At 44.8% G+C, this 23,861-nt stretch overlaps 1 protein-coding gene across 2 annotated transcripts; it reads right to left on the reverse strand.

The window, feature by feature from the left end:
• Window positions 1-95: 95 nt before the first annotated feature.
• LOC120056607 (serine/threonine-protein kinase PAK 3-like) lies at window positions 96-23,683 on the reverse strand. Of its 2 annotated transcripts, none has more exons than XM_039004807.1 (14): window positions 23,512-23,683; window positions 18,209-18,309; window positions 17,611-17,764; window positions 17,397-17,434; window positions 14,143-14,286; window positions 12,655-12,829; window positions 12,003-12,066; window positions 1,951-1,999; window positions 1,668-1,780; window positions 1,191-1,308; window positions 978-1,077; window positions 642-838; window positions 392-529; window positions 96-185 (listed from the first exon to the last, which is right to left on the reverse strand). In XM_039004807.1, the coding sequence occupies exons 1-14, from the start codon at window positions 23,681-23,683 to the stop codon at window positions 96-98; spliced, it is 1,653 nt and encodes a 550-aa protein (XP_038860735.1). The 2 variants fall into 2 exon arrangements, with proteins under 2 accessions (XP_038860735.1, XP_038860734.1); XM_039004806.1 differs by having other exon boundaries at window positions 17,611-17,784; window positions 18,208-18,309.
• Window positions 23,684-23,861: the final 178 nt, after the last annotated feature.

Genomic DNA, 23,861 nt, shown 5'->3' on the forward strand with positions numbered 1-23,861 from the left:
GCAGCAGGGGGGTTGGTTACTGTCTATCCCTGTGCTGCCTGTCTCACAACCCCATGGAGCAGGGTCCAGCTCTGTGTGTGGACACACAGTGCCTCCTAGCGGCTGCTGTTCTTGATGGCTTCCTTGGCTGCAACAATCAGGGGGCTCAGGCTGGACAGGGGCTTGGCTAACTTCAGGAACGAATGCTGCAAAGAACACAAGCGAAGAACAGTAATGAGGGGAATGCTCTGCGTGTACAGACTGTGATTTAAGGTTAGAACGGTATGTTAGTAATGTAGGGGTAGACTGGTCAGTGTGGTCGAGTTTGGGTTATGTTAGAGTGGTCAGGTTAAGGTTTGGGTTATGTTAGTGGTCAGTGTGGTCAGGTTGGGGTTAACATGGTGGTCAGTACCTGGAGGAGCTCCTTGGCTGAGCCTCTGCGGTCCACGTCCATCTCCAGGCAACGGTTGAGGAAGTCTCTGAACACGGAGGTCAGACGCTCAGGGTTCTGGAGCTCTGGAGTCCCGTTGGTGGCGATAAGGTACAGCGCCTGAGGGGATGGGAGAGAGGGGTGGAGAGGGCCAATCAGTTATTGGCCCTTACTGATCAAATAGCTCCAGTATATCCCTGGATGTGTGTGAACTGTAGATAATGTGTCTTACCCTGAGAGGGTTCTCATTCAGGTAGGGAGGTTCACCCTCCACCATCTCTATAGCCATGATGCCCAGGGACCAGATGTCCACCTTGGGCCCGTAGGCCTTGCGGGTCACCACCTCGGGTGCCATCCAGTAGGGCGTGCCCACCATGGTGCTGCGCTTGTTCTGCTCTGGGGTGATCTGGGCACAGAACCCGAAGTCGGCTTTAGGGAGAGAGGAACATGTCAGACATGGCTTCTTCAACCCCACCACTCCCCACAGGACTCTCTACCACCAACATCCAATTGACTATCATTCCACCCTGGCCCCTCCTGCCTGTCCCTTACTGGTGAGATGACTTACTGAGCTTGACCGAGCCGTCCATGCCCAGCAGGATGTTGTCACTCTTGATGTCTCTGTGGATCACCTGGTTGGAGTGCAGGAAGTCCAGAGCCTGCAGACACTGTAGAGAGTGGGGACACAGACACACATCTGGATCAGAGGAAATGCCTAGGCTAGTGGTCAGAAGGGGCTCAGATCAAGTCACTAGGGGGTATTTGTAGGCTGGTCTCTTACCTCTCTGCAGACTGCAGCGATCTGGCCCTCGTCCATGCAGGTCTCAGTCACGACATCGGTCAGTGAGCCTCCAGCCAGGTACTCCATCACCACCCACAGCTCATCCCCTACCAGGTAACTGCATACAGAGGAGGACAGAGAGATTAAAGGTAGGATCCAGAAAGTAAACAGCAAAGTGGGTCAATGTCCGCATCAACTAAGAGCACTGGAGCTTGAGGCTTAACTTCTCCTCTGTTTTGGTGCCCTGGCTACCACGCTCTAACAGCGTGAAGCAAACCCGTGCACATGCGCAGATAATGTGTGCGACCGTGTGAGAGTGATGGCTACAGTGCTACTCTCAATGGCTACGGTGCTACTCGTGGCAATGCCATTTCACTGAGTCTACCTTCGAGTATAGTAGTGCACGACATGGTCCTATTTAGAGTATCTGCTATACTTGCGGTTTTCCCCATCAGTAACCATGGCTATGAAGGTCACCTGTCCAGGTAGTTGACTATGTTGGGGTTTTTGTTTTCCCTCATCACCAGGATCTCGTTGATGATGAGCTCCTTCTTGGGCTGCTGCTGGAGATTCATCTGCTTGATGGCCACCTGACAGAGGCACAACCACAAACGAGACATTAGACGGTGTTTTCGGTGCTCTTCCGACAGATTACACAGCTACTGTGATTCGCCAGAAGAGATGGCTAATCAGGGTGACAGACCGACACGTAAGATGTGGATGTTTTTCTGAAAGGACTGCGGTAGTTAAGTTAGTTTACCTCCTGGCCAGTAGCAATGTCAATGGCTGTGTATACAGTGCCAGATGCCCTGAGGAAACAAGAGAACAACGCATTAGTTCCACATAGAAACAAGTCCTCATGCAAGGAGATAGAACAGATCATGGTGCACACAAGCTATCCATCCAAAACATGTCCCTCCACGGTATCTATCTCCATAATATTAGAGTTATGCAACTCTCCAGAGCCTGGAGGACACTTCCTTCTTGTTTTATTAACACAATAATCTTAAAGAAAACTATTACACAATGTCTTTGAATGCGAGCAGTTCAATTGCTTTTTTCCATAGATGATCAGGTACCATTTCATTTGACCACCAGAGGGCAGCATTGATGATTGGCCATTGAAAAGGCAACACTAATGCTTCTGGGTCAGTAATAACTAATACAAGTCATAAACCTGTCAATAAAGTGACCTTTCCTCTGTGATTTCTATAAATGTCTTGCAGGGGTTATGTCCCTACAGTATATAATGTACACATTATACCACTTGTGTATGTGGATAATGTCAAGAGCTCATTCTGCTATGAGTGGTGGGTCTGAGTTGCATGTGAAGTGTGTGTGGAGCAAGGTTATTATAGTCTTTTATTTCTATAATTTTTTAGATTTTTATTTAGAATTCAGTTTAATTTCAGTATCTTTTCAGACCTGATTTGCACGTTTATATTTGTTTATATTTGCTAACTACCTCTTTCAAATAGTGCAGTGTATAAAGTCAGAAAATCTGCTGTCTCAGCCACTGCCTGTCACCAAGGGGGTACCCCAAGGCTCGATCCTAGGCACCACGCTCTTCTCAATTTACATCAACAACATAGCTCAGGCAGTAGGAAGCTCTCTCATTCATATATATGCAGATGATACAGTCTTATACTCAGCTAGCCCTCCCTGTATTTTGTGTTAAATGCTCTACAACAAAGCTGTCATTGTGTCCAACAAGCTTTCTCTACCCTTAACCTTGTTCTGAACACCTCCAAAACAAAGGTCATGTGGTTTGATAAGAAGAATGCCCCTCCTCCCACTGGTGTGATTACTACCTCTGAGGGTTTAGAGCTTGAGGTAGTCACCTCATACAAGTACTTGGGAGTATGGCTAGACGGTGCACTGTCCTTCTCTCAGCACATACCAAAGCTGCATGCTGAAGTTAAATCTAGACTTGGTTTCCTCTATCGTAATCGCATCTCTTTCACCCCAGCTGCCAAACTAACCCTGATTCAGATGACCATCCTACCCATGCTAGACTACGGAGACGTAATTTATAGACCGGCAGGTAAGGGTGCTCTCGAGCGGCTAGATGTTCTTTACCATTTGGCCATCAGATTTGCCACCAATGCTCCTTATAGGACACATCACTGCACTCTATGCTCCTCTGTAAACTGGTCATCACTGTATACCTGTCGCAAGACCCACTGGTTGATGCTTATTTATAAAACCCTCTTAGGCCTCACTCCCCCCTATCTGAGATATCTACTGCACCCCTCATCCTCCACATACAACACCCGTCCTGCCAGTCACATTCTGTTAAAGGTCCCCAAAGCACACACATCCCTGGGTCGCTCCTGTTTTCAGTTCGCTGCAGCTAGCAACTGGAACGAGCTGCAACAAACACTCAAACTAGACAGTTTTATCTCAATCTCTTCATTCAAATTCTCAATCATGTACACTTTTACTGACAGTTGTGGCTGCTTTGTGTGATGTATTGTTGTCTCTACCTTCTTGCGTTTTGTGCTGTTGTCTGTGCCCAATAATGTTTGTGCCATGTTTTGTGCTGCTACTATGTTGTGTTGCTACCATGTTGTTGTCATGTTGTGTTGCTACCATGCTGTGTTGTCATGTGTTGCTGCCTTGCTATGTTGTTGTCTTAGGTCTGTCTTTATGTAGTGTTGTCTCGCTTGTTGTTTTGTCCTATTTTAATATTTTACCTTTATTTAACCAGGCAAGTCAGTTAAGAACAAACTCTTATTTTCAATGACGGCCTAGGAACAGTGGGTTACCTGCCTGTTCAGGGGCAGAACGACAGATTTGTACCTTGTCAGCTCGGGGATTTGAACTTGCAACCTTTCGGTTACAAGTCCAACGCTCTAACCACTAGGCTTTTATATTGTATAAATGTTTTATTTTTAATCCCAGGCCCCCATCCCCGCAGCAGGCCTTTTGCCTTTTGGTAGGCCGCCTCGTTAAATAAAAGTTAAATATTTATATTTAGTTTTTATATTGTTATGTTTCAGAAAGGATGTTTGGGAGGCTAGGAGCAATTTGGGTTGTATAATTGTTTTGAAGTCGCTTCTTGCAACTGTGGGTCAGTAATACATAAGGTGATGGGTCAGGTCATAGGTTAGCCCTTCTCATGACTCAGTCCTTCCACATCCCTTTTGATTAGCTGAGGTGATTTGGTCAAGTGTGAAATGCTCTACAAACAATTTATCCTTGATTGCGATACCGTTTTGGAAACCTTGAACACTAAACTTGAACACAAAAGTTATCATACAAAATCAACTTAACAAGTAAAAAAGATGCACTTTCTGTTAGCTGTTTTACCACAGATTTCCACTGAGTGTTTTTGTGTAACAGCTTCGAGCAGATGTTTTTTTTTGTTCCCTCCCGAGTTTCCATTAGGTCGGGAAGTGCAACACAAAACACCTCCGTGGGAATCTAAAATGCCTCACAGGAAGTGTATCTTTTGTATTTATTAAATCAGATTTGGGGGGATATGAAAGTTTACTGAAAAAAATATGTATGTAAACTGTTGGCCCCATGTTTCATGAGCTGAAATCAAATATCCCAGACATTTTCCGTATGCACACAAATATTATTTCTCTCAAATGTTGTGCACAAATTAGTTTACATCCCTATTAGTGAGCATTTTTTCTTTGCCAAGATAATCCAACCACCTGACTGGTGTGGCAGATCAAGAAACTGATTCAACAGCGTGATCGTTACATAGGTGCACCTTGTGCTGAGGACAATAAAAGGCCACAAAATGTGCAGTTTTGTCACACAACACAATGCCACATATGTCTCAAGTTTTGATGGGATGTGCAATTGGAATGCTGACTGCATTAATGTCCAGCAGAGCTGTTGACAGAGAATGTCATGTTCATTTCTCTACCATAAGCCTTCTCCAACGTCATTTGAGAGAATCTGGCAGTACGTCCAACCGGCCTCACAACTGCAGACCACGTAAATGCCGTTGTGTTGGCGAGTAGTTTGCTGATGTCAACGTTGTGAACAGAGTGCCCCATGGTGGCGGTGGGGTTATGGTATGGGCAGGCATAGACTACGGACAACGAACACAATTGCATTTTATCGATGGCAATTAATGCGCAGAGATACCGTGACGAGATCCTGAGGCCCATTGTCGTGCCATTCATCCGCCGCCATCACCTCATGTTTCAGCATGATCATCATGTCACAAGGATCAGTACACAATTCCTGGAAGCTGAAAAATGTCCCAGTTCTTCCATGGCCTGCAAACTCACCAGACATGTCACCCGTTGAGCACGTTTGGGATGTTCTGGGTAGACGTGTACGACAGTGGGTTCCAGTTCCCGCCAATATCCAGCAGCTTTGCACAGCCATTGAAGAGGACTGGGAAAACATTCCACAGGCGACAGCCTGATCAACTCTATGCGAAGTTGATGTGCCGCGTTGCATGAGGAAAATGGTAGTCACATCAGATACTGACTGGTTTTCTGATCCACGCCCATACTTTTTTTTAAAGGTATCTGTGACCAACAAATGCATATCTGTATTCCCAGTCATGTGAAATCCATAGATTAGGACCTAATGAATTCATTTATATGGTCTGATGTCCTTAGATGTACTGTAACTCAGTAAAAATGGTTGATATTATTGCAAGTTGTTTTTGTTCAGTATAGAATTTCTGAAATTTCCAAAACAGTATTGCATTGATTATTAGCAGTTCAAAGGAGAACCCTATGGCTGTATGGCATTGGGTTCTTGAGAGCTCAGGTTAGGTTATATTCGTTTCTAGCCCAAACCGCTCAGATTCTGCAGACGTTTTCGTGAGAAGAGCGATTTTCGGGATGTTTCCTGCCTGACAGACACTGCTGTAACTTTGCCACCTTCCACCGCAGATGCTGAAGGCCAACATTGGCTTAAACAGATGGACTTTGATGGGGATTTTTGTTCTATGCTAATTGGGTGCGTCGATCAACTCTAGGGGTAACTTTAGTAGGACATGTAAGAAGAATCAAGTTTGATACTTAGTCATTTTTCCCCCATTAGCTAGTGATAGCTAGTGAAAGTGATGCCCAAGCTAGGCCTTTTTGAAACATCCCCATCATCTGGCTGCCCACCAGATTAAGTAGATTGAAAATCCCATTAGATCTTTGCCCCAAAATTTTACAAAAAAACTAAAACTGAACATAATTCACAATGGTTTTCATTTTATTTTCTATCATTTTGGAGAAACAAAATTATAATAGTTTCAGTATAGCAGTATTTGCACTGCACTGTTTGAGCTAGAAACACAAGCATTTTGCTACACCCGCAATAACATCTGCTAAATATGTGTATGTGACCAATACCATTTGATTTGAGTTTGTTAATTCTTTTATTTCAGTTTACTAAATAGTTTTTTCATTAACTTAGTTTTTGTTTTAATTTCTGTTTTAGTTTACTATAATAACCTTGGTAGGGAGTGCCCATTCCTCTACGATGTTCACCAACTCTGTAATGCATACAGTGCATGACTGGCATGTGAACCTACTCTGCCAAGTGTACAGTGTATTTAAAGTGCACTTTTTAACATGTACATTATTATTCATTGCAAAGTGTATGTTCTGTAACATATACAGTATATGTATTGTGCGTAAATGATGTGTTATTCTGATGCCTGTGCCACAGGGGTATTGAGGCTCCAGTGGAATCAAAGATTTGATATTCCCTCTATAGTATCCTGAGCAGCCTTTGAATTAGCCAGACAAAGATTACAGTAAGCTGATAAAAGCTCTGTGTGTTTGGCACCCCTGGCTCGGGTACAGTAATCTCTGCACCTCTATCCAAAGATGTCCCTCTCTCTGCCCTGACATTTTACACCTCTGAGTGCTGGAGGGCAGAACCACCACCCTGGACTCTGCCCTGGGGCAAGACACCACAGGCACCTCCCTGGGTACAGCCATGTTTTTACGATGCTGCCATTTCTGAATCAGCTCCAAGGGAATATAACACAGTCCCATGGTGAAGGAATATAACACAGTCCCATGGTGAAGGAATATAACACAGACCCATGGTGAAGTAATATGAAACACAGTCCCATGCTGAAGGAATATAACACAGTCCCATGGTGAAGGAATATAACACAGTCCCATGGTGAAGGAATATAACACAGTCCCATGGTAAAGGAATATAACACAGTCCCATGGTGAAGGAATATAACACAGACCCATGGTGAAGTAATATGAAACACAGTCCCATGGTGAAGGAATATAACACAGACCCATGGTGAAGGAATATAACACAGACCCATGGTGAAGTAATATGAAACACAGTCCAATGGTGAAGGAATATAACACAGTCCCATGGTGAAGGCATATAACACAGACCCATGGTGAAGGAATATAACACAGTCCCATGGTGAAGAAATATAACACAGTCCCATGGTGAAGTAATATGAAACACAGTCCCATGGTGAAGGAATATAACACAGACCCATGGTGAAGGAATATAACACAGTCCCATGGTGAAGGAATATAACACAGACCCATGGTGAAGGAATATAACACAGTCCCATGGTGAAGGAATATAACACAGACCCATGGTGAAGTAATATGAAACACAGACCCATGGTGAAGGAATATAACACAGTCCCATGGTGAAGGAATATAACACAGACCCATGGTGAAGGAATATAACACAGACCCATGGTGAAGGAATATAACACAGACCCATGGTGAAGGAATATAACACAGTCCCATGGTGAAGGAATATAAAACACAGTCCCATGGTGAAGGAATATAACACAGTCCCATGGTGAAGGAATATAACAAAGTCCTATGGTGAAGGAATATAACACAGTCCCATGGTGAAGGAATATAACACAGTCCCAGTGTGAAGGAATATAACACAATCCCATGGTGAAGGAATATGAAACACAGTCCCATGGTGAAGGAATATAACACAGTCCCATGGTGAAGAAATATAACACAGTCCCATGGTGAAGTAATATGAAACACAGTCCCATGGTGAAGGATTATGAAACACAGTCCCATGGTGAAGGAATATGAAACACAGTCCCATGGTGAAGGAATATAACACAGTCCCAGTGGTGGAATATAACCAGGAACAGACTGAGTCTCCTGCCAGGGGTCTGGTTAAATGTTTGGTTATACACCATGAACTTCAGCCTAGTTTCCACTGCATTGACTTTACCAGTGCACCATGGCAGTCTAACCAATAGAGATCCTATTAAATTACTAGAGGGGCTATGTTATAAACACTCAAAATTCCATAATGGGGTGAAAATGGCAGCCATATTGATCATGGAGAAATCCAAACCAGTCTAATTGGTAGAGGCATAATCCAGGCTTTACTTATGTAGAAAAATAGGCATGTGGCATGTGGAATACGTGTAATATAATTATTGTCAACCTAAAATATTGTCATATAATTCTAAATACAGTTTATAGAGGTATTATACAAATGTTTTGTATAAATAGCCTCTAAAATATATTTAAACAGACCATAAATGTCACAGATGTAGTTTTCTTGGAAAGCTGTCAGTGCTATTATCTGATACAATAGCAGTACTTGTTACATTTACAACTTGTCTAAGTCCTATCATCAACTGATTCCAGCCAGTGTTTGGCTGTGGATTGGCATTGTTTGAATGAAATGTTGGCATATTGACAGTTAATTTGAAAAATTATCAGGGTTGTCAATTTAGCGACTTTTTCTGCTATATTTAGAGTTTTCAGACCCCTCCAAAAAGAGGCTAGCGACAAATTCAGCTACATTTTAGGCTGCCTTCGGGGAGTTTCTTTGGTTTTGATAGCATTTAGCGACTTTTCCCACTCAATTCTGCCACGTGGGAGAAGCTGTCTGTGCAACTGAAGTCACAGCAATGAGGCAGACACAGGCAGAGAATGCCAGCATCCCCTGACCTCTGCAAACAGTTTTTAAGATTCATCCCACAATGACAGTAGCCGACGCCATACCATCATTTCCTGTCAGAAGGCACTTGAGGCAACTACTCTGAGACTGTCTACTGCTTCCTTTTGCTCCTTTGAGCAAATATCCTTTGAGTCCCTCCTTGGTACTGTAGACCACATGAAGACCTCCTCCTGCCCCTTGGACATGTTCCCTAATAGACTACTAAAAAAAGTTATGCCTACTGTTGGCCCCAACATTCTGTCTATTGTAAATAGCTCCCTGACCTCTGGCTCCATTCCAGCCTATTTAAAAACTGCCCTGGTCCAACCTCTCCTTAAAAAGCCCAATCTAGAACCCTCCTCACTGAGTAATTATAGACCCATCTCTAAACTGATTTTTTTTAATCCAAGATTTCAGATGTTGCTTTCAAGCAATTGGTGGCTTATTTGAGCATGAACAACTTACTTGAAAAATTCCAGACAGGCTTCCGTTCACTTCACAGCACGGAAACTGCTTAATTGACAGTCAACAATGACATGCTGTGGGCTGTCGATGCCGGTGAATGCTCCATTCTAGTTCTTTTGGATAACATATTTGTTGGCTGGAGAGGTGGTTGATAATCTCCAGCATTGACCTTGACAGGTTAAGGTAATATCTATGAGGCAGACATTTCTCAGTGAGCATGGGTGGTTCAGTCTCGTCCCCAGAACCTATTCACTATGGTGTCCCCCAGGGTTAAATTCTGGGCCCCATCGTTTTCCCCCTGTACATGCTTCCCCTTGGTGACATAATCTGCAATCATAACATTCCGTTTCACTGCTATGCGGATGGCACATAGCTTTATTTACTAATCAAACCCAGTGGCCAAACTAGCATAGCTACCCTTCACAAGTGTCTTGCTGACATCAAATGTTGGATGTCTGACAATTTTCTCCAGCTCAATGATAAGAAATTGTTTTATTTGTCCCCCACCTTGCTAGAACCCAGATTGTAAATAACCTTGGTTATTTGTCTACCAATGTAAAGCCTACAGCCAAAAACCTTGGTGTCTTCTTTGACCCTTTACCTAAACCTCAAACTGAATGTTAAAAAGGTTATCCAGTCCTGCTTTTATCCTCTAAGAAATATAGCTGGAGTCAAGTATTTTATTCAGTCACTGATCTGGAGACAGTTATAGCTACATGCTTTTATTTCCTCACGACTAGAGTACTGTAACGCTTTGTATACATGTCTCAGTCAGAACTCACTCCATCGTCTACAGTTAGTTCAAAATGCTGCAGTTCTGCACCAGAAAATGTAACCATATCACACTTATTTTAGCTTCTGTGCCCCGGCTACCAGTCACTTTTAAAATAGATTAAATGTTATTATTCTCGTTTAAGGCTAGACTCGGTTTAGCCTCATCCTATATCTCTGATCTTTAATCTTCCTACGAGCCAGGACGCAGCCTCAGATCCTCTGGCAGGGCACTGTTGACCACTCCAAAGTTTAGATTGAAAATGAAAGGAGACAAGGCATCTGCCATTAGGGCCCCTAGACTTTGGATCAGGCTTGCAGATTCAGTGCCTCTTTAAATCCCTGCTGAAGTTTTCATAAAGTTTAAACTTTTATAAAGGTGCTTTTAATGTATGATTTCAATTAGCTATCTTCTTTCAGTCTCCTTCATCCTGTCTTTGTTAGTACTTTTATATGATTATTTTATGATGTGAAGCACTTTGTTACCTGCATTGAAAAGTGCTATACAAATAAAGTTCATGTTATTAAGTTATTATTAGACAGAATGAAGTGGAAGACTGATTTCACAAGTCACAAGTCAGAGCTTGAGTCAAGTCACACATCTCTCTCTCCCACTTCTCTCCCTCACTCTGTTCTCCTTGCCCTCTTCTCCCTCCCTCCCTCCCTCCCTCCCTCCCTCCCTCCCTCCCTCCCTCCCTCCCTCCCTCCATCCCTGAGACTGTCACGCTACACCAGTGTATTGCATTGTAAGTGTGTATGAATAATGAAAGAGTGTTCATGTTTGGTCCAGTCAGCTCTCGTGGAGGCAGGCCCAGCCCTAGCCCAGGCCCAGTCCAGGCCCTGCCGAGGCCCAGCCCAGGCCCAGTCCCTGCCCAGGCCCAGCCCATGCCCAGCCCAGGCCCTGGCCCAGACACTGATACCCTGCAGCCAGCCAGGTAACGAACACTCTGTTATGTAGCTGTGCAACCAATCCATACTAATTATTGACTCATCAGGAATAGTCTCATGTGATCTATCTCCAGGTTTGTTAACAGCTCACATCATGAGATAACATTTTTCCTGTCGATTCAATCAGAGGAATCTGTGTGTAACCACAGAGTAGTGTTCTTATCTTTTTGCACAGCTGTTTTAATTTATAGACAGTGTGTGTAGATTGTCTGTCATTACCACCCACATTGATCAGGGAGCCCTTAGGGGTGTGTTAGATGAGGCTACACAGACAGAGCGCCTCTGCAGTGCTGGAGGGAGCTGGAAGCTGCCGTTGTTGTGTTCAGGACTGAGGTGGAGGGAGTGGTGATATCAGGGCTAAGCTCACCCGAAACTCCAGAGAGAAGGAGAGAGAGAGAGAGAGAGAGAGAGAGAGAGAGAGAGAGAGAGAGAGAGAGAGAGAGAGAGAGAGAGAGAGAGAGAGAGAGAGCGCAGGCTGAGCTCATCTGGCCCGCAGCCAAGCCTAGATACAGTTCTGATTTCCTCTCTACTTCTCTCTATTCTCTCTCAGACCCTTCGTTCTTTCTCTCCTCTCTTTCTCTGGTCACTTCTGAGTGAGACTCCGTCTTTATTTCTCTCAGCTGGGCTGACTACCAAAGATGCTGGGCTGACTACCAAAGACGCTGGGCTGACTACCAAAGACTACTTTGGTAAATAACAGAAAGTAAGTAGCTGGTGGATTTGGATTGAAGGTGGACTTACCCTTGTCCTATTTTCTCAAAGCGTGTGTACTTCTTTTTGGGGTCCCCCACACTCACAATGCTCCCTGGGAGGACAGAGAGAGGTGATTAGTGGAGAGTGTAGAGAGTGTGAGAGCATGACAATAGGGGGTCTAGGTCAGGCTGAGGCACACACACACACACACACACACACACACACACACACACACACACACACACACACACACACACACACACACACACACACACACACACACACACACACACACACACACACACACACACACACACACACACACACACACACACACACACGACCATGGAGAAGGCAACCCTGTATTACACACACACTCCTCTGCCCACGCCACTCAGGGATGTGGCCCGCTGTGGGGCATCGTACTGCAGCCAAATACACTGCTGCATGCTGAAAGGTTGGCCTGCTCAGTAGAGCACTGCTGATGTTTTTGGACAGGGACACAGGCAGACACTGCAGCACTCAGACTACGGAGGGGCGCTTGGCCATCCTAAGGCTGTAATCTCTGGCTTACTGAGCAGCCCACACTAATCACTGCAGTAGGATGGGTTTGGAGAACTAGACACACAACACAGTACAGTTACAGCACACTCTCTATGGGACTCTCCATGCTCCATAGGTCCACAGAGAGACAACATACTCAGTCGCTCCAGAATCTCCTCGTCTGTCATCTTGGACTTCTTCTTCTGCCGGTCGGTGTTGCGGTACAGAGTGCTGGACGTGTTCTCTGGCTGGACCTGGGACTCCGGTGGGGTTGTGACCTCCTTCACAGGGGCGGGAGGCGCCAAGGGCTCGATGACAGAGCGGGTGTATATCTGTACGGAGAGGAGCAGGACACAGTCACGGTCAGAGAGGAGCAGGACACAGTCACGGTCAGAGAGGAGCAGGACACAGTCACAGTCAGAGAGGAGCAGGATACTGTCACAGTCAGAGAAGAGTAGGACACAGTCACGGTCAGAGAGGAGCAGGACACAGTTACGGTCAGAGGAGCAGGACACTGTCACAGTCAGAGAAGTGCAGGACACAGTCACGGTCAGAGAGGAGCAGGACACAGTCACAGTCACAGAGGAGCAGGACACAGTCACAGTCAGAGAGGAGCAGGACACAGTCACGGTCAGAGAGGAGCAGGACACAGTCACAGTCACAGAGGAGCAGGACACTGTCACAGTCAGAGAGGAGCAGGACACAGTCACGGTCAGAGGAGCAGGACACTGTCACAGTCAGAGAAGAGCAGGACACTGTCACAGTCAGAGAAGAGCAGGACACAGTCACGGTCAGAGAGGAGCAGGACACATTCACAGTCAGAGAAGAGGAGGACACAATCACAGTCAGAGAGGAGCAGGACACAGTCACGGTCATAGAAGAGGAGGACACAATCACAGTCAGAGAGGAGCAGGACACAGTCACGGTCAGAGAGGAGCAGGATAGAGTCACAGTCAGAGAGGAGCAGGACACAGTTACGGTCAGAGAGGAGCAGGACACAGTCACAGTCAGAGAGGAGCAGGACACAGTCACAGTCAGAGAGGAGCAGGACACAGTCACAGTCAGAGAGGAGCAGGACACAGTCACAGTCAGAGAGGAGCAGGACACAGTCACAGTCAGAGAGAAGCAGGACACAGTCACAGTCAGAGAGGAGCAGGACACAGTCACAGTCAGAGAGGAGTAGGACACAGTCACGGTCAGAGAGGAGCAGGACACAGTCACAGTCAGAGAGGAGCAGGACACAGTCACAGTCAGAGAGGAGCAGGACACAGTCACGGTCAGAGAGGAGCAGGACACAGTCACAGTCAAAGAGGAGCAGGACACAGTCACAGTCAGAGAGGAGCAGGACACAGTCACAGTCAGAGAGGAGCAGGACAGACACAGTCAGAGAGGAGCAGGACACAGTCACGGTCAGAGAGGAGCAGGACACAGTCACAGTCAGAGAGGAGCAGGACACAGTCAAAGAGGAGCAGGACACAGACACAGTCAGAGAGGAGCAGGACAGACACAGTCAGAGAGGAGTAGGTTAAACATGCATACTCTACAGCTCTGTAGTGAGTTGAGTTGTTGAGGTAGTAAGACTGTAAGTCTGTTTAGATCTGTAACAAGGTTTTAAGTCATCGTTCATAACCTCAGTGTGACTCACAGATTTAGTGTGCTCAGGTCGAGGTGCGATGACGGGCGGAAGCTCATTGTCATCATCGTCATCCTCCTCCTCTTCTTCCTCCTCCTCCTCCTCCTCCTCTGACACAGGAGGCGCTATCGGGGGCTCTGTGGATGTCTTTGCACCCTGAGGGGTAAAACAAGGGGTCAGTGAGGAGGTCTGTAGTACGTTGGACTGTGACAATCTGACACCACTGGGACAGACTGCATCACCTGCATTATTGTCAATGGTTAGTCCAGGAACTCCTAATGTTCCATGTAATGAAGCATGTCCAAGCTCACAATAAACACCTCCTATTACAACAGGGTGCTCGGCTGTGAACTAGGATAGGGTCAAACAGAAAGATTGTAATGGATTTGACATGTGTAATTAGGAATGTAGGTATTCGACATGATCGGCTTGCTTAAACCTGGAGAGGATAGCTACTAGCATGGCTTATGGGCTGAGGTATGTACCAGAAAGAGAAAAGACAAGAGAGTGGGGTATGGCATGGATGGGATTTGGGTGGGGTTGGTGGGGGGGGGGGGGGGGGGGGTTGTAGAGTAGTTACAGGGTGAGGTTTGAGAGTGAATAATTTTACAGCAAAAACAGAGTTAAAATGAGAGTTAAAAACAGAGTTAAAATGAGAGTTAAAAACAGAGTTAAAATGAGAGTTAAAAACAGAGTTAAAATGAGAGTTAAAAACAGAGTTAAAATGAGAGTTAAAAACAGAGTTAAAATGAGAGTTAAAAACAGAGTTAAAATGAGAGTTAAAAACAGAGTTAAAATGAAAGTTAAGAACAGAGTTAAAATGAGAGTTAAAAACAGAGTTAAAATGAAAGTTAAGAACAGAGTTAAAATGAGAGTTAAAAACAGAGTTAAAATGAGAGTTAAAAACAGAGTTAAAATGAAAGTTAAGAACAGTTCAAATGAGAAAACATGCTACAACAAGGCTAACAGGGATAATCTATGTTGTGATGTATTTCCGCGTCAGCTCATAGAACTGCATTACACAGCATACAGTTGGACCTGGAGAACCAAACATGCAAAACAAACCCCTGACCCAACACTCCAACTCCAACCAGAGCCACTAAAAACATAATCCAGTCTTACAGTACGGTAGGCCACAATACCAACTATGATGGTGGTGAAAGAGCCATGCAAAGGCCCCTCCCTGTCACTATTTGCTCCTCTGTAAATGATTTATCATGTCTCTCCCCTCTGTACTGTACTCCATCATAAACACCATCATCTGGGTGAACCTGTTCTGTAAGGTGGGATAGATTTCATCCATCTCTAGCCTAAGTATGCAATGTAAGATGGCAAAGAACAGCCAAAGCAGCACAGCATAGCAGTAGTGGTGACTAGCTGCAGGCTATGCAATGGTGGCAAGCCAGCAGTCCTTTGTTTAGCAGTGGAAGGTGGTTTGGTTTAAGCTCTGCCATGGGGGGATAAGAGGGGTCAGCGTTCTGAGAAGAGCCCGAGAGACAGAACAGATAGAGGTGAAGGCGGCAGAGGAGATGAGAGGCTAGCTGGCTAATGATAAGTAGCGCTAGGCTAGCAGGTTTCTACTGGGCCATGCGGCAAGATCTAAACAGCCGATGGCCTATTAAAGCAGGCACATATTGGCTACGTGGTGAACATGGGATCCGACATGCAGGAATGTGAGTATCGTCACAGCCCTCTCAGGCATGCGCCTCACAGCCCTGGCAGTTAAAGGATGGGCCATTTGGAATTGGTTAAGGAAATGCTTACAGCCAAGTGGTGAAATAGAGATGCATCCATGACATTAAATGTAGCCAGATTCAATTTAAATATAGAGAACGGCGATGTCTCTAAAATCTCAGACATTTGCGGTGGGCAAGTCATGTTCATTCGTAAGTCCTGTTCATTTTCATCCAATGGAGCCTGGACATCTGGGCAAATCTAGCATCAACAACATTAAGAGTTCAAAATGGTTCAATTTAGAGTAGAGCCAACGTAGAGGCATGTGGAAAGTAATATGGAGGAGTTACCTTGTCAAATAAGGCGCTGCAGGTTCTATGGCTGACAGGAGGCCCAGACGACAGCAGTCGGTTCTGAATGTGAAGGTTGAAAATGGGAGGATTTACTGAACACAGACCCACACAACATTACAAAGCAATGGACTGGACTACAGCGGGACAGGAGAGGGCAGAGGGCAGGGGACCGCTACGGAGTGATGGGGAATAAATGACATCCTCAACATCTAACTACAGATGAATGGATCCTCACATACTGAGGAGAGATTTTCATGGGTGAAGAAACACAAATCATGTTTTGGGGAGTGGAGATGCCAAGGTGATCACTACAGTGATATTAGTGGCAGAACCTTTTGCTTTCGGGACTGTAACTTAACACCACCGTGTTATTACATATATCAGAGGGCTGAGCGATTGGGAGGCGTGGTACCCACTGCCAGGCTCAGGAACCGGCTCCTTACGAACCTGCTCTATCAACACTTCGTCAGGACCCTCAGAGTGCTGGGAGTCAACAGACTGGCACAACCGCCTGGGAACAACAGCCTTCTCCAGACATGGCAGAACCATAATGGAGAAAAAGGGCCTCCGTGCTCAGACCCAAGCCAGAGGTAAAGTACCAACAGACAGAAAGACTAAATGCAGGTGAGTGCACATACCCTCTGAGTCTTCTTTCTCAGTCCACCAATGAAACGTTACTTTGAAAGAGACACTGTCCAAAGAATGTGTAGTCAATAGCAACTTTCCCCCCAAAATCAAATCAAATCAAATTGTATTGGTCACAAACACGTGGATAGCAGATGTTAATACGAGTGTAGCGAAATCCTTGTGCTTCTAGTTCCGACTAGAACTTACCAGTCTAGCTATAATACAGTGAGGAGATTGGTTTCATCACTTGTGTAGACAGTTACCCGTACACAACTACCGATTAAGGGCCTATAGGGACAATGGTTTTCAAAATATATGAAATATGACAAAACGGTTCATTATTAAAATAAACTGAGCCATTGTGGCAGCCCAGAGAGAGTCATTAGGCTGATTTCCAAAGGGGACGTTTAGACTCTGAGACAGTCGTGTGAGGTCAGGGTAATGATAATAGACCGTCCTTGCTTACAGTCCTTACAAAAGCTCCGCAGCACTCTACGTCTGAGGAGAGAATACTACAACGCGTGCAAGCTCATATTTGTTTCTCGTTCAACAAATGTGTACCAATTAGCTGTTGAGATGAAAGGAACATGTTGGAAATGGATGAGCACTTACCAGAGTGTTGACTGCTATGTATCCATGTGCGGATTTGTCTGAAAGAGAAAGGAATCATTGCCCCACGTCCAATTCTCTTACAGTGACAACACGCTGACATGTAGACTCTCCGATAAATAGTCAAAGCTTTTACTCAGTAGCACATTTTTCTTTTTCATTCAGAAAACGTGAGACAGCGAGATGATCTGAGCATTGTGTGTTTGTGTGTTCTCACCTCCGGAGGTGAAACTCATGTATTTCTGGTTGTTGACCGTCTCTTTGGAGTCGTAGAACTTGAGCACGTCCAGCACGGCCTGAGGGTTCTTCTTCTGCTCCAGCTTGGTGATGTTGGAGGTCTGAAGGAGCCGTGCCCACTGCTCTGGGATGCCCTGGGGGAGAGAGGTCACAGGTCATAGGTCAGGGGTTAGATCCACTCTTTGACCTCATTGCTACCGCCACTGCACACCTTTTCATGTTTGGGTTATAGTTAACAAGTAGTGGTAATATGGGTGATAAGGGTGTACTAACAGCTACTACTAGATACCTTCCTTGTCTGTGATATACTGTATAAATACATGCACTGGAAGTACCTTGATCTGTCACTTAAAGATGTACTATTGGACTATAAATTATGCTTTCCTGTAATATACTTATGCTAAAATGTTTATTCTATTCTAATAAGCCATTTACTTTATGTTCGTATTCTTATCTTTTATTAGTTCTTATTGTTGTTGCATTGACGAGAAGGAACCTGCAAGTAAGCATTTGGTTAGACGGTGAATACCACGTGTATCCTGTACATACGACTAAAACAATTAGAAACTGAAACTTACAGTGAACTCCCCTGTAACAGCGTCAAAACCAACATGTATGGTGTGCTCAAAGTCTGAAGGCAGGGAGATCTCAGGACGCTCCTTCTCCTTCTTCTTGTTTGCTGCACGGAGGAACAAAAGAACATGCAGATCTATTTCTAATATTTTAAAGAGATGTACAGGGCCTTCGGGAAGTATTCAGACCCCTTGACTTTTTCCACATTTTGTTACATTACAGCCTTATTCTAAAATAGATTTTTTTTTAAATCCTCAGCCATCTACACACATCACCCCATAATGACAAAGCTAAAACAGGATTTTAGAAATGTTTGCACATTTATAAAAAATAAAAACACACCCATTGCCATGAGACTCGAAATTGAGCTCAGGTGCATCCTGTTTCCATTGATCATCCTTGAGATGTTTCTACAACTTGATTGGAGTCCACCTGTGGTAAATTCAAATGACTGGACATGATTTGGAAAGGCACACACCTGTCTATATAAGGTCCCACAGTTAACAGTGCATGTCAGAGCAAAAACCAAGCCATGAGGTTGAAAGAATTGTTCATATAGCTCTGAGACAGGAATGTGTCAAGACACAGATCTGGGGAAGGGTACCAAAACATGTCTGCAGCATTGAAGGTCCCCAAGAACAGTGTTGCCTCTATCATTCTTAAATGGAAGAAGTTTGGAACCACCAAGACTCTTCCTAGAGCTGGCCGCCCGGCCAAACTGATCAATCGGTGGAGAAGTGCCTTGGTCAGGGAGGTGACCAAGAACCCGATAGTCACTCTGATAGAGCTATAGAGTTCCTCTGTGGAGATGGGAGAACCTTCCAGAAGAATAACCATCTCTGCAGCACTCCACCAATCAGGTCTTTATGGTAAAGTGGCCAGACGGAACCCACTCCTCAGTAAAAAGACACATGCCAGCCTGCTTGGAGTTTGCCAAAAGGCACCTAAAGACTCTCAGACCATGAAACAAGATTCTCTGGTCTGATGAAACCAAGATTGAACTCTTTGGCCTGAATGCCAAGCATCAGGCCTGGAGGAAACCTAGCACCATCCCTACGGTGAAGCATGGTGGTGGCAATCATGCTGTGGGAATGTTTTTCAGCTGCAGGGACTGGGAGACTAGTCAGGATCGAAGCAAAGATGAACGGAGCAAAGTACAGAAAAATCCTTGATGAAAACCTTCTCCAGAGTGCGTAGTACCTCCAACTGGGGGCAAAGGTTCACATTCCAACCAGACAACGACCCTAAGCACACAGCCAAGACAACGCAGGAGCTGCTTCTGAGCAAGTCTCTGAATGTCCTTGAGTGGCCCAGACAGAGCTCGGACTTGAACCCAATCGAACATCTCTGGAGAAACCTGACTATAGCTGTGCAGCAACGCTCCGCATCCAACTTGACAGAGCTTGAGAGGATCTGCAGAGAAGAATGGGAGAAACTCCCCAAATACAGGAAAGCTTGTAGCATCATACCCAAGAAGACTCAAGGCTGTAATCGCTGCCAAAGTTGCTTCAACAAAGTATTGAGTAAAGGGTCTGAATACTTACAGTACCAGTCAAAAGTTTGAACACTCCTACTCATTCAAGGGTTTTTCTTTATTTTTATAATTTTCTACATTGTAGAATAATAATGAAGACAACAAAACTATGACATAACACATATGGAATCATGTAGTAACCAAAAAAGTGTTAAACAAATCAAAATATATTATATATTTCATATTCTTCAAAGTAGCCACCCTTTGCCTTGATGACAACTTTTCACACTTGTGGCATTCTGTCAACCAGTTTCACCTGGAATGCTTTTCCAACAGTATTGAAGGAGTTCCCACATATGCTGAGCACTTGTTGGCTGCTTTTCCTTCATTCTGCGGTCCAAATGGCAAGTGTCTTCACTGACATTTTCAACCTCTCCCTGACTGAGTATGTAATACCTACATGTTTCAAGCAGGCCACCATAGTCCCTGTGCCCAAGGAAGCGAAGGTAACCTGCCTAAATGATTACCGTTCCTTAGCACTGACGTCGGTAGCCATGAAGTGCTTTGATAGGCTGGTCATGCCTCACATCAACAGCATCCTCCTGGATAACCTAGACCCACTCCAATTCGTATACCGCCCCAACAGATCCACAGATGACGCAATCTCAATCGCACTCCACACTACCCTTTCCCACCTGGACAAAATGAACACCTATGTGAGAATGCTGTTCATTGACTACAGCTCAGCGTTCAACACCATAGTGCCCACGAAGCTCATCACTAAGCTAAGGACCCTGGGACTAAACACCTCCCTCTGCAACTGGATCCTGGACTTCCTGACGGGCCGCCCCCAGGTGATAAGGGTAGGCAACAACAAGTCTGCCACGCTGATCCTCAACACTGGGGCCCCTCAGGGGTGTGTACTTAGTCCCCTCCTGTACTCCCTTTTCATCCACGACTGCGTGGCCAAACACGACTCCAACACCATCATTAAGTTTGCTGACAACACAACAGTGGTAAGCCTGATCACCGACAACGAAGAAACAGCCTATAGGGAGGAGGTCAGAAAACTGGCAGTGTGGTGCCAGGACAACAACCTCTCCCTCAATGTGAGACAGACAAAGGAGCTGATCGTGGACTACAGGAAAAGGCGGCCCGAACAGGCCCCCATTAACATCAACGGGAATGTAGTGGAGCGGGTCGAGAGTTTCAAGTTCCTTGGTGTCCACATCACCAACAAACTATCATGGTCCAAACACACCAAGACAGTTGTGAATAGGGCAAGACAAAACCTTTTCCCCCTCAGGAGACTAAAAGGATTTGGCATGGGTCCCCAGATCCTCAAAATGTTCTACAGCTGCACCATCGAGAGCATCCTGACCGGTTGCATCACCGCCTGGTCAGGCAACTGCTTGGCATCTGACCGTAAGGCGCTACAGAGGGTAGTGCGTATGACCCAGTACATCACTGGGGCCAGGCTTCCTGCCATCCAGGACCTATATAATAGTCAGTGGAAAGCCCATAAAATTGTCAGAGACTCCAGTCACCCAAGTCATAGTCTGTTTTCTCTGCAACCGTATGGCAAGCGGTACCGGAGCGCCAAGTCTAGAACCAAAAGGCTCCTTAACAGCTTCTACCCCTAAGCCATAAGACTGCTGAATAATTAATCAAATGGCCACCGGACTATTACTTTGACCCCCCACACCTCCATTTGTTTGTTGTACTGTACACTGCTGCTACTCGCTGTATATTATCTATACTTCACCCCTACCTACATGTACAAATTACCTCAACTAACCTGTACCCCCGCACACTGACTCGGTACCGGTACCCCCTGTATGTAGCCTCATTATTGTTACGTAATTGTGTTACTCTTAATTATAATTTTTTTACTTTAGTTTATTTGGTAAATATTTTCTTAGCTCTTCTTGAACTGCACTGTTGGTTAAGGGCTTATAAGTAAGCATTTCACGGTAAGGTCTACACTTATTGTATTCGGCGCATGTGACAAAAAGTTTGATTTGAACTCATCCCAAACCATCTCAATTGGGTTGAGGTCGGGTGATTGTGGAGGCCAGGTCATCTGATACAGCACTCCATCACTCTCCTTCTTGGTCAAATAGCCCTTACACAGCCTGGAAGTGTGTTGGGTCATTGTCCTGTTGAAAAACAAATTATATTCCCACTAAGCCCAAACCAGATGGGATGAAGTATCGCTCCAGAATGCTGTGGTAGCCATGCTGGTTAACTGTGCCTTGAATTCTAAATAAATCACAGACAGTGTCACCAGCAAAGCACCCCCACACCATCACACCTCCTCCCCCGTGCTTCATGGTGGGAACACACATGCGGAGATCATCTGTTCACCTACTCTGCTTCTCACAAAGACACGACGGTTGGAACCAAAAATCTCACATTTGGACTCATCAGACCAAAGGACAGATTTCCACCAGTCTAATGTCCATTGCTCATGTTTCTTGACCCAAGCCTCTTCTTCTTATTGGTGTCCTTTAGTAGTGGTTTCTTTGCAGCAATTCGTCCATGAAGTCCTGATTCACACAGTCTCCTCTGAACAGTTGATGTTGAGATGTGTCTGTTACTTGAACTCTGTGAAGCATTTATTTGGGCTGCAATTTCTGAGGCTGGTAACTCAGATGAGCTTATCCTCTGCAGCAGAGGTAACTCTGGGTCTTCCTTTCCTGTGGCGGTCCTCATGAGAGCCAGTGTCATCATAGCGCTTGATGGTTTTTGCGACTGCACTTGAAGAAACGTTCAAAGTTCTTGACATTTTCCAGATTGACTGACCTTCATGTCTTAAAGTAATGATAGACTGTCGTTTCTCTTTTCTTATTTGAGATAATATGGACTTGGCCTTTTACCAAATAGAGCTATCTTCTGTATACCACCCCTACCTTGTCACAACACAACTGATTGGCTCAAACTTATTAAGAAGGAAATAAATTCCACAAATTAACTTTTAACAAGGCACCCCTGTTAATTGAAATGCATTCCAGGTGACTACCTCATGAATCTGGTTGAGAGAATGCCAAGAGTGTGCAAAGCTGTCAAGGCAAAGGGTGGCTACTTTGAAGAATCTCAAATATAAAATATATTTTGATTTGTTTAATAGTTTTTTGGTTACTTCATGATTCCATATGTGTTATTTCATAGTTTTGATGTCTTCACTATTACTCTACAATGTAGAAAATTGTAAAAATAAAGAAAAACCCTTGAATGAGTATGAATGAGTGTTTCCAAACTTTTGACTGGTACTGTATATAAAATGTTATTTTTTAGTTTAACTATTTTTGCTTTGTCATTATCGGGTATTGTGTGTCGATTGAAAAAACAATTTAATACATTTTAGAATAAGGCTGTAACCTAACAAAATGTAGAAATGGTCAAGGGGTCTGAATACCTTCCGAATGCACTGTACGTTAAAATCGGTGTCATTATTCTTGAACAGTGATTTTCAATATTTTTAGAATAAGAACTGTGTTTACAAGGATTATATGGCTCTAGCAACTTTTATATAACTGAGATTGTTTCACTTTTTTGCCGAGGGCAGAGCTAAAAATAAATACAATACCCATATCCCAAATTGCATAGCTCAGAGAGGGCTCCTAACCCTAATAAAACAGTGATGTTAGTCTATCACTGATCAACGGGTTCCTTGTTTTCACTTGACCTCGTGAGCCAGTGAGGATGTCTCGGGTTTCGTGGAAACCCAAAAGAACTCCAGGCCTAGTTTTTCATATTTAGATGACGTGGTCAGGACATACTCAGGGCTCTAGTTCTATACTACAGTAAAGGGTGATGCAGATGTCTACTCACTCTTGTCTCCTCCAGGGAAGATGGAGCGCAGGCGGACCTTCTTGTTCTTCTCCTCAGGAGCCATTGGGAGAGGTTTGGAGCCGTGATTCACTGATGAAGAGTCTCGGGAACTACTGTTCATTCTCAAGGGAGGGGCTGGCGGTTTCTCTTCAATATCGACACTATCGGACATCTTTAGTAACACTCACAGTATCCTAGGACAAAGGGGAAAAACAAGAGAGAGGGAAGTTTAGCATGAGGCTATGATAGAAAATAAAGTAAGGGATTCTTAGGATCAAAGTGGAAAGAGAGAAGAGAGCCATGCCTACAGGCTCTCCTCTGAAATATCAAAATATACTCGAAATCCACCA

The sequence above is a fragment of the Salvelinus namaycush genome, chromosome 12 (genome assembly GCF_016432855.1).
Source record: "Salvelinus namaycush isolate Seneca chromosome 12, SaNama_1.0, whole genome shotgun sequence".
NCBI classification, from domain to species: Eukaryota; Metazoa; Chordata; class Actinopteri; order Salmoniformes; family Salmonidae; genus Salvelinus; species Salvelinus namaycush.